Source organism: Hyla sarda, unplaced genomic scaffold (assembly GCF_029499605.1).
Source record: "Hyla sarda isolate aHylSar1 unplaced genomic scaffold, aHylSar1.hap1 scaffold_1246, whole genome shotgun sequence".
NCBI lineage: Eukaryota > Metazoa > Chordata > Amphibia > Anura > Hylidae > Hyla > Hyla sarda.
In genome coordinates, this window is record NW_026607867.1 from 23,342 (window position 1) to 35,434 (window position 12,093).

General features: G+C 47.3%; 1 protein-coding gene across 1 annotated transcript in view; it reads left to right on the forward strand.

The window, feature by feature from the left end:
- Positions 1–363: 363 nt before the first annotated feature.
- Positions 364–12,093, forward strand: part of HSF2BP (heat shock transcription factor 2 binding protein) — a 62,957-nt gene continuing 51,227 nt past the window's right edge. The window contains exons 1-2 of the mRNA XM_056551856.1: positions 364–414; positions 830–979. Of these exons, the coding sequence (XP_056407831.1) occupies positions 364–414; positions 830–979 (201 nt within the window). The remainder of the gene's footprint in view (positions 415–829; positions 980–12,093) is intronic.

Sequence of the window (12,093 nt, forward strand, 5' to 3'; positions counted from 1 at the left end):
TATACCATGTATTCCCAATATACCCTTTAATTTAATATAATATAAAAAAAATCCTATGCAGCCATTAGGAAATCCCATTATAGTCTATGGGATTTTTCGAATAACCGTTTTAACCCATTATACCCCGTTATTAATAGTGCATGCACTATTTCTCCCGTTATCTTCCTTCACAAAATAACGGCCGTTATTAATAACGTTCTATAACGGGTTAAAACGGCTATTAGAAAAATCCCATAGACTATAATGAGATTTTCTAATGGCCGTATGGGATTTTGTAATCGCCGTTTTCAGCTGATTTTCAGACGGAACTTTGTACCGATCTTTTTGTAGTGTGAAAGGGGCCTGAGCGACCAACATCCGGGAATGATCATATTTCATGTTTATGATTACAGGTGCCATGAATTTGCTATTATAGTGAGTTCTCTCTATATGAAGTGTGTGACAAGACGAGAGTTTATCCATTTATTTGTATTTTATTTGTGTTTTACCTATATACAGTGAACCGCACGGGCCCTGCGGAAGTTATTGTAATAGGATAAATTCATTTGTTTATTAAATATAGATATTTATGTGGTTTAGCTGGCTCCAGACACGAATTTAACCCTATACTCATCACATATTCAGCCTAGGCATTGTTGTATTTTTCTATATTTATTTTTCTCTTCCTTTGAGATAACCTCGTATCTTATATATTGTGAGCTCCACTACTTTCTACCTTTTCCATATGTAGTAAATCATGCTTTGTGTTAACTTAATAAAGATTGATATATTTATGAGATTGGGTGTGCGCTATATGGTGTACGTTTTTTCTTCTTTTGTGCTTGTGCAGGAGAATCTGGATCTGCTCCTCCAGGTGACTGAGCTCCGCGCACGGTCAGTCCAGCAGGTCGACTTCTGCACTCAGATGGGGTCTGCACTGTGCACGTTACTGTGGGGGGTCTCTAACAGAGAGGAGACGGTGAAGACCATCCTGGGAATGGTGAGTGACGGGGTCTTCTGGGTGGAGGGTCAGTCAAATGCCCATCTTCTCTTATGGTTGTGTATAAGGAGGGGGGTGAGCCAAACATCACCATCCAAACTGTGCAGCTCGGAGGGGCGAGGATGAGTGGGGGGCGGATTTGGGGGGCGGGGATGAGTCAGGGCGAGGATGAAGTGGGTGCGGATGTGGGGGGCGGCAGCATCATGGTTTGGGGGGGCTCTGCGGCAGGAGGGACCAACATACAGTAGACGATATTATAAGAAGAGGAGATTCCGTCACCTTATAATCTCGGTGCTGATTCTTGGCTGATGATAAATGGAGTGACCCCCTTTATGTAGCCCATTTAGAGGAAGCGGGTGCCCTTTAACCCCTCTGGCTGAACCTTGCTGTAGACCGCTCCTAAAAAGTATCACTTATACAGGTCTTATCCTGGAGAGATGAACCAAAGCCTCCAGACTAGAGGAGTGTAACAGAGCTGGGGGTGGATCCTCTAACCTGTGTTGGTCTTCACCAGAGCCCACTGCAAGGCAGGATGGGCTTGCTGAGGCAGGCGACACCCAGGTCGCTACCCCCGACACGGCTCGACAACACAGGTAGCTGGGCAACGCGAGGTACCGAAGGATAAGGCAGTAGTGTAGTCAAATGTACCAGAAGGTCAAGGCAGAAAGGTCTGGATAGATGGGTAAGGCAAACAGGCAATAAGGAACGCTTAATCTCAGGCTAGGGGCACTGGCCCTTTAAATATCAGAGCTTCGGCGTGCACGCGCCCTAGGAGACGGGGATGCGCACGCCGGAGCTGAGACACAGAAGCAGCAGAACGGGGTTAGTGACGGGCTGGGATTCGCATGCGGGCGCGTCCCACAATGCGAATCCCAGCCCCGCCATCAGACGGGGACCCCGAGATACTTCGCTCACGGCCGGAGCTTGCGGACAGAGTGCAGCGCGTGACAGTACCTCCTCCCTTTGGTCTCCCCCTCCTCTTGAGGCTCAGAAACTTTTTGAGAAGATCCTGGTCCAAGATATTGTCCTGTGGTTCCCAAGACCTCTTCTCAGGACCGAATCCTTCCCAATCCACAAGAAAGAAGCGTTTTCCTCTGACCAGTTTGTAATCAAGAATTTCCATTACAGCAAAAACATCAGAGGTACCAGAGATGGAGGAAGGTGTGATGTCCTTTTAAGAAAAGCGGTTGTAAATGACAGGCTTCAAGAGGGAGACATGGAAGGAATTCGGTATCCGGAGAGAGGCGGGCAGATGGAGGGAATAAGTCACAAGATTAAGTTGTTTTTTGACTTTATAGGGACCCAAAAAGCGTGATCCCAGTTTATAAGAGGGTACCTTAAAGCGGATGTATCTGGAGGACAACCACACCTTGTACCCAGGGGAGAGCGTGGGAGGAGGGCATCTTTTCCTGTCCGCTTGCGACTTCATACGGGTCGTAGCATGAAGAAGGGAGTGACGAGTCTTCTGCCAGATGGAGGCAAAATTCCGTACCAGTTCGTCAGAAATAGGTTCTCTGGAGGAAGAGGAAGACAAGGGAAGAGGTGGACGAGGATGAAGCCCATAGACGAGAAGGAAGAAGTTCCAGTGGATTCAGAATCCGTATGATCATCAGCAGTCATCTTGGTGAGCAGAGACAAAATGGCAAAGATAGTCCCTCTGGACCTGATTCACCCTTTCAACCTGACCATTAGATTGTGGGTGGTAAGCCGAGGAGAAGTCCAATTTAACTTGGAGACGAGAACAGAGGGCCCTCCAGAACTTGGAGACGAACTGGACCCCCCGATCGGAGACAATATGAGTAGGCAAAACATGGAAACGGAAGACATGACCAAGGAATAGCTTGGCAAGCTGCGGTGCATATGGTAAACCTGGCAAGGGCACAAAATGAGCCATTTTAGAAAATCGATCCACAACAGCCCAGATGACCGTATTGCCGCTGGAAGAAGGAAGGTCAGTAATAAAGTCCATTGCTATGTCGGTCCAGGGCAGCTCAGGAACTGGCAAAGGATGTAATAGACCAGCAGGCTTGGCACGAGGGGTCTTGTCCTGGGCACAGACCGAACAGGAACGAACAAAGTCAACGACATCTTGTCTTAGAGTTGGCCACCAATACTGTCGGGAGATGAGCTGCAAAGACTTACGTATACTGGCATGACCAGCCAACAGAGAGGAATGACCCCATTTCAAGATTCGGAGTCTTAGGCTGGGTCCACACTACGTTTTGTCCCATACGGGAGCGCATACGGCAGGAGGGAGCTAAAACCTCGCGCTCCCGTATGTGACCGTATGCGCTCCCGTATGCCATTCACTTCAATGAGCCGACCGGAGTGAAACGTTCGGTCCGGTCGGCTCATTTTTGCGCCGTATGCGCTTTTACAACCGGACCTAAAACCGTGGTCAACCACGGTTTTAGGTCCGGTTGTAAAAGCGTATACGGCGCAAAAATGAGCCGACCGGACCGAACGTTTCACTCCGGTCGGCTCATTGAAGTGAATGGCATACGGGAGCGCATACGGTCACATACGGGAGCGCGAGGTTTTAGCTCCCCCCTGCCGTATGCGCTCCCGTATGGGACAAAACGTAGTGTGGACCCAGCCTTAGGCGGGTAGTGATGTAGATCTTCCCAGAAGGCAGGTGCTGAAGAGTTGCTGGTGCTGCGGAAATGACACGATCAGGAGGTACAATATGCTGAGGGTGCGATTCTTGGTCTTGTACCTCAGAGGATCTAGATAGTGCGTCAGCCCGAAGATTCTTCTCAGCTGGACGGAAGTAAATAAAAAAGTCAAATCTGGAGAAGAACACAGACCAGCGAGCCTGTCGAGGGTCGAGACGATGGGCAGTCTGTAGAAATAGCAAGTTCTTGTGGTCAGTATAAACGGTAAGTGGATGTAGAGCCCTCCAAGAAATGACGCCATTCTTCCAAGGCCAACTTAAAAGCCAAGAGCTCACGATCTCCAATAGTTTAGTTTCTCTCCGCAGGGGAGAAAGTCATAGAGAAGAAGCCGTAGGTTACGGTTTTTACTTTGGATGATGTTTGTGTAAAAGCAGCACCTGCACCAGCAGAAGAAGCATCCACTTCCAAAATAAATGGCTTGCCTGGATCAGGTCTTGACAACACAAGAGCAGAAGCGAAGGTGGATTTTAACTGTTTGAACGCTTCTTTGGCCTCAGGAGTCCAGTCCTTCGGATTAGCAGTTTTTTGGTAAGAGAGACGATGGGGGCAACCAAAGTGGAATAGTGCGGAATAAATTGCCGATAATAATTGGCAAAGCCGAGGAAGCGCTGAATCGCTTTCAAGCCAGAAGGGCGAGGCCAATCCAGTACAGAGGACAACTTGTTAGGATCCATTTGCAGACCTTGACTGGTAACTAGACATGTGCAATTCGGTTCGGCACGAATGTCTAAATTAACGAATTTTACCGTTTTCGTGCATTCGGACCGATCCGAATGCACGAAAACATATTTTGAACATTCCCGAATAGCCACGATAATACGAATAGCAAAGTAACGAATACATTCGTTATTTCCCGACCCTATTGCTGTAAATAACGAATGCATTCGTTATCTGTAAACGAACGTGAAGAATTCATTCTGATAACAAATATAATAAAAAGGATATAGATAGTTTGATTTTTCGGATACATTCGGTATTCGGGTACATTCGGTAAATCTTTTTATTCTTTTTTTGGACTTTAGCGATCCTAAAAAATTATGGAGATACCTTTTTTATAAAAATTTCGTAGGGTATCATAAAAAAATCATAATAAAAAAGATACAGTGGTGATGGAAAAAATTGTATCTAATGAAATGTATCATTTTTATTATGAAATGTTTATTCATTTTTAAACAGGGATCAATTTATGTGAGCGGGTAAAGCACTAAAAATGGAGCCGACAATAATGAAAATGTAGTGTGTGCGTGTTTTTCACTTTTTTTTAAAACATTTTTTAGGTAGTACTACTACTCCCAGCATGGAACACACTCTTCCATGATGGGAGTAGTAGTTACCTGTACTAATTGACAGATCGCAGGGGTCCCTTGCGATCCTCCAGTATAATGTATAGATGCGGCGGCTGCTCTTCTATGGTCCCCTGCACTCACGTATATATACACATATTCATATTTCCCGCAGAGCTGTGATTGGCCAGATGGTTCCAGCCAATCACAGCTCTCTGTGAGAAATAGGAATATGTGTATATATACGGCCGTGCAGGGGTCCATAGGAGAGCGGCCGCCGCATTCATACATTATACTGGAGGATCGCAGCGGCTGTCAGGAGTGATACCCGCAGTGATCTTCCCTTTACTACAAGTACTACCACTCCCAACATGGAGTACACTCTGCTCCATGCTGGGAGCTGTAGTACCTGCATTAATAGACAGATCGCAGCGGGTGTCAGAAGTTACACTGGCTGCCATATGTCTATTAATGCAGGTACTACAGCTCCCAGCATGGAGCAGAGTGTGCTCCATGTTGGGAGTATTAGTACCTGCAGTAAGGGACAGATCCCAGGGATGTCACTCCTCCTGACACCGCTGCGATCCTCCTGATGTGAATGTCGGGATCAGCTGTTCTCAGGGCTACAGAGCCAGGAGAACAGCTGACGCTGAGCCGTAGGTATACATCGTATATATATATATATACTGCCCAGCAAGAACTTACAGTGAGTCTGCAATGTGTATACAGTATACATCGTATATCTACTGCCCAGCAAGAACTTATAGTGAGCTTGCAATGTGTATACAGTATACACATTGCTGGCTCACTTAACCCCTTGCTGAGCTGTGCGCTATGCGCAAGCCCAGCAAGGGAAGAGTTAACTTACACTGCTGGACAGTGTAGGTTAACCCTTTGGGCGGTATACACTATATACAACTATCTTTAGATAGCTGTATACAGTGTATACAGAAGACGAAGTCCAGCTTACTTCCCTCGAGTCCCGGGCGGGGTTCGTGTAGCTCCGCCCCCTAGTGATGACGTCATTAGGGGGCGGAGCTACAGAAGGGAACAAGGCTAATTAATCTGAAGCTCTGTTCACATTGTACGTTATGTATAATGTGAACAGACCCTTCTGGCAGTGTCTACCCAGACAGGGAGACTCCAGCTGTTGCTAAACTACAACTCCCAGCATGCCCAGACAGCCAAAGGCTGTCTGGGCATGCTGGGAGTTATAGTTTTGCACCAATTGGTGGCTCCCTGTTTGGGTAGACATTGCATCATGGGTGCTCTCCCCAGCGGACAGCGCCAAAAATGTCATAACCAATTTTTTGTGTTTTTTTCTTCTCGTTTCAGATCCGTGTATGCAGAGGATTACTGCGAATTCGATGGATTACGGCGGATTATTTATTTTTTCCTTTAATAAAATGGTTAACGAGGGCTGTGGGGGAGTGTTTTTTTAAATAAAATAATTTTTCCAATGTGTTGTGTTTTTTTTTTTAATTGAATTTTCAAGGTTAGTAGTGGACGCTGTCTTATTGACGGAATCCATTACTAGGCCAGGGCTTAGTGCTAGCCCCAAAAACAGCTAGCGCTAACCCCCAATTATTACCCCGGTACCCAACGCCACAGGGGTGCCGGGAAGAGCCGGTACCAACAGGCCCGGAGCGTCAAAATGGCGCTCCTGGGCCTAGGCGGTAACAGGCTGGCGTTATTTAGGCTGGGGAGGGCCAGTAACAATGGTCCTCACCCACCCTGGTAACGTCAGGCTGTTGCTGTTTGGTTGGTATCTGGCTGAGAATGAAAATACGGGGAACCCTATGCGTTTTTTTTTTAAATTTTTTTATTTAAATAAAAAAAAAAACGCATAGGGTTCCCCGTATTTTCATTCTCAGCACAATACCAACCAAACAGCAACAGCCTGACGTTACCAGGGTGGGCGAGGACCATTGTTACTGGCCCTCCCCAGCCTAAATAACGCCAGCCTGTTACCGCCTAGGTCCAGGAGCGCCATTTTTGACGCTCCGGGCCTGTTGGTACCGGCTCTTCCCGGCACCCCTGTGGCGGTGGGTACCGGGGTAATAATTGGGGGTTAGCGCTAGCTGTTTTTGGGGCTAGCACTAAGCCCTGGCCCAGTAATGGATTCCGTCAATAAGACAGCTTCCGCTACTAACCCTGAAAATTCAATAAAAATAAAAAAAACACAACACATTGGAAAAATTATTTTATTTAAAAAAACACTCCCCCACAGCCCTCGTTAACCATTTTATTAAAGGGAAAAAAAATAATCCGCCGTAATCCATCGAATCCGCAGTAATCCTCTGCATACACGGATCTGAAACGAGAAGAAAAAAAAACACAAAAAATTGGTTATGACATTTTTGGCGCTGTCCGCTGGGGAGAGCACCCATGATGCAATGTCTACCCAAACAGGGAGCCACCAATTGGTGCAAAACTACAACTCCCAGCATGCCCAGACAGCCTTTGGCTGTCTGGGCATGCTGGGAGTTGTAGTTTAGCAACAGCTGGAGTCTCCCTGTCTGGGTAGACACTGCCAGAAGGGTCTGTTCACATTATACAAAACGTACAATGTGAACAGAGCTTCAGATTAATTAGCCTTGTTCCCTTCTGTAGCTCCGCCCCTAATGACGTCACCACTAGGGGGCGGAGCTACACGAACCCGGCCCGGGACTCGAGGGAAGTAAGCTGGACTTCGTCTTCTGTATACACTGTATACAGCTATCTATAGATAGCTGTATATAGTGTATACCGCCCAAAGGGTTAACCTACACTGTCCAGCAGTGTAATTTAACTCTTCCCTTGCTGGGCTTGCGCATAGCGCACAGCTCAGCAAGGGGTTAAGTGAGCCAGCAATGTGTATACTGTATACACATTGCAAGCTCACTGTAAGTTCTTGCTGGGCAGTAGATATACGATGTATACCTACGGCTCAGCGTCAGCTGTTCTCCCGGCTCTGTAGCCCTGAGAACAGCTGATCCCGACATTCACGTAAGGACGATCGCAGCGGGTGTCAGGAGGAGTGACATCCGCTGGGATCTGTCCCTTACTGTAGGTACTAATACTCCCAACATGGAGCACACTCTGCTCCATGCTGGGAGCTGTAGTACCTGCATTAATAGACATATGGCAGCCAGTGTAACTTCTGACACCCGCTGCGATCTGTCTATTAATGCAGGTACTACAGCTCCCAGCATGGAGCAGAGTGTACTCCATGTTGGGAGTGGTAGTACTTGTAGTAAAGGGAAGATCACTGCGGGTATCACTCCTGACGCCCGCTGCGATCCTCCAGTATAATGTATGAATGCGGCAGCCGCTCTCCTATGGTCCCCTGCACGGCCGTATATATACACATATTCCTATTTCTCACAGAGAGCTGTGATTGGCTGGAACCATCTGGCCAATCACAGCTCTGCGGGAAATATGAATATGTGTATATATACGTGAGTGCAGGGGACCATAGAAGAGCAGCCGCCGCATCTATACATTATACAAGATGATCGCAAGGGACCCCTGCGATCTGTCAATTAGTACAGGTAACTACTACTCCCATCATGGAAGAGTGTGTTCCATGCTGGGAGTAGTAGTACTACCTAAAAAATGTTTTAAAAAAAACAGTGAAAAACACGCACACACTACATTTTCATTATTGTCGGCTCCATTTTTAGTGCTTTACCCGCTCACATAAATTGATCCCTGTTTAAAAATGAATAAACATTTCATAATAAAAAAGATACATTTCATTAGATACAATTTTTTTCATCACCACTGTATCTTTTTTATTATGATTTTTTTATGATACCCTGCGAAATTTTAATAAAAAAGGTATCTCCATTATTTATTAGGATCGCTAAAGTCCAAAAAAAGACTAAAAAGATTTACCGAATGTACCCGAATACCGAATGTATCCGAAAAAAACAACACGAATACCGAATGTATCCGAAAAATCTAAACCGAAAACATTGCCGAACCGAAATTTTTTTACAAAACGAAAAAACGAAACGAAATTAAACGAAAATTTTTCTAGTGCACAAGTCTACTGGTAACAATATACCCCAGAAATGGAAGGCTGGTCTTCTCAAAAGTACACTTTTCCAGTTTTGCATAGAGATGATTGTCTCGGAGGCGCTGTGAAACTTGGCGGAGGTGAGAACGATGAGTGTGGCGATTGGGGGAGTAGATGAGAATGTCATCCAAATAGACAACAACACAGGAATATAGGAGGTCATTGACAAACTCCTGGAAGACTGCCGGAGCATTACAGAGTCCAAATGGCATCACCAGATACTCAAAATGTCCGTCACAAGTATTAAATGCAGTCTTCCATTCGTCCCCTTCTTGTATACGAATCAAATTATAGGCCCCACAAAGATCTTGTTTACAGAAGATCCTGGCACCCCGCTGACGATCAAATAATTCTGAGATTAAAGGAAGTGGGTACCGGTTCTTTATCGTAATTTTATTCAAGCCTCGGTAGACGATGCAAGGTCGCAGAGAGCCGTCTTTCTTTTCTACAAAGAAGAACCCGGCTCCGGCAGGGGAAGAGGACTTCCTGATAAATCCCTTTTAAAGATTCTCCTGAACGTAATTAGACATACTGTAGCCTGAGTTTCAGGGACAGATAAAGGGTGTATTCTGCCCCAAGGAGGTGTGGAGCCGGACAGTAAGTCAATAGGACAGTCATATGGACAATGTGGTGGTAACACTTCAGCTTGTTTTTCACTAAAGACATCAGCAAAGTCATGTCGGAACGATGGCAAACCGGGTAGAGGACAAGAAGATGGTTTCAGCTTAATCAAACGTATTTGAATACAATGGTTCTTGCAATGCGGACCCCAATGAAGAACTTCTCTCGTTTTCCAATCCAGCTGCGGAGCAAGGAGTTGCAACCATGTAAGGCCAAGTAAGAGAGGAGAAATACAATAAGGGAGGACATAGAAAGACAAGTTCTCCTTATGCGAGGCTCCGAACTGCATAGACAACAGTTCAGTGCGGCACAGTACAGTACAGTCTTTCTCCATTGACCGTAAAGATGTACAAGGGCTTTAACAAGCGAGATACAGGAAGATTGTCAGGATCCGGGTACTGTGAGGATACTGGTGGTGGATCTTCTGTGTCAGTGGGGTGATGACGTGGGCCGTACCAGGGGGACGGAGTCTAAGGGGTTACTGGTATTCAGCAGAGCCCGCCGCACAGCTGGATGGACTTGCTGCGGCAGGTAACCCCCAGGTCGTTCCACACGATAGCGACTCAACCCCGACTGACGGCTGAGATAGGCGCGGTACAAGGGATTAGGCAAGAGCAGGGTCGGATGTAGCAGAAGGTCAGGGCAGGCAGCAAGGATCGTAGTCAGGGGCAACGGCAGAAGGTCTGGAACACTGGCTTGGGACATACAAGGAACGCTTTCACTGGCACAATGGCAACAAGATCCGGCAATACTGGGAAGGGAAGTGAGGTAATATAGGCTAAGGAACAGGTGAAGTAACTAATTGGACCAGGCGCCAATCAGCGGCGCACTGGTCCTTTAAATCGCAGAGAGCCGGCGCGCGTGCGCCCTAGGGAGCGGGGCCGCGTGTGCCGGGACTGGACAAACGGGGAACAGGTTGGATAAGCCGGCTGAGATGCGAATTGCCAGCGGGCGCGTCCCACATCGCGGGTCGCATCCCCGCCAGAGACACTAGTGCAGCGCTCCCGGTCAGCGGGTCTGACCGGGACGCTGCGAGCAGGTAAACGCTGTGAGCGCTCCGGGGAGGAGCGGGGACCCGGAGCGCTCGGCGTAACAGTACCCCCCCCCCCCTTGGGTCTCCCCCTCTTTTTGGAACCCGAGAACTTGTGAATGAGGTCTTTGTCGAGGATGTTATCCTCGGGTTCCCAAGACCTCTCCTCAGGTCCACAATTCTCCCAATCTCCGAGAATTTTTTTTTACCTCTGACCGTCTTAGAAGCAAGAATCTCTTTAACAGTGAAGACATCGGAGGAGCCAGAGACAGGTGCTGGAGCGACAACCTTGGGAGAGAAGCGGTTAAGGACAAGCGGTTTAAGGAGAGAAACATGAAAAGCGTTAGGAATACGGAGAGAAGGGGGAAGAAGGAGTTTGTAGGAGACAGGATTGATTTGACTCTTGATTTTAAAGGGTCCAAGATAACGTGGTCCCAGCTTATAACTGGGGACACAGAAGCGTATATACTTGGCGGAGAGCCACACTTTGTCTCCAGGAGCAAAGACAGGAGGAGTTCTTCTCTTTTTGTCAGCATGCTTCTTCATCCGGGATGAGGCCTGTAGAAGAGATTTTTGAGTTTCCTTCCAGATGGTGGAGAAGTCCCGGGTAACTTCATCAACAGCAGGCAAACCAGAAGAAGTGGGAGTGGGGAGGGGGGGCAGAGGGTGACAGCTGTACACCACAAAGAACGGGGATTTGGCGGAGAATTCAGAGTCCCTGAAATTGTACGAGAATTCAGCCCAGGGTAGAAGATCGGCCCAATCGTCCTGGCGGGAGGAAACAAAATGTCGCAAATAGTCACCAAGGATCTGATTAACTCTCTCTACTTGCCCATTGGATTGGGGATGATAGGAGGACGAGAAATTTAATTTGATTTTTAGTTGATTACAGAGAGCTCTCCAAAATTTCGATACAAATTGAACGCCTCTATCCGAGACGATAAGCGTGGGAAGCCCGTGAAGGCGAAAAATGTGTACAAAAAATTGCTTCGCCAACTGTGGCGCTGAAGGAAGACCTGGAAGTGGAATAAAATGTGCCATCTTGGAGAAACGATCAACGACCACCCAGATGACTGTGTTGCCATGGGATAAAGGCAGGTCTGTAATAAAATCCATGGCAATTTGAGACCATGGTAACTCAGGAACAGGCAAAGGATGAAGGAGACCGGCAGGCTTCTGGCAAGGAGTCTTGTCCCGGGCACAAACTGTACAGGCCCAAATGAAATCAGCAACATCTGCCTCCAGGGTAGGCCACCAATATAAACGAGATATGAGTTGGATGGACTTCTTGATGTCAGCATGGCCGGCGAGGTGCGAGGAATGTCCCCACCTGAGGATCTTGAGGCGCTGGCGTGGAGGGACGAAAGTCTTTCCAGGAGGTGTTTGTCTGATAGAAGCTGGAGCAGAGGAGATCAGACACTCAGGAGGTACAATGTGTTGCA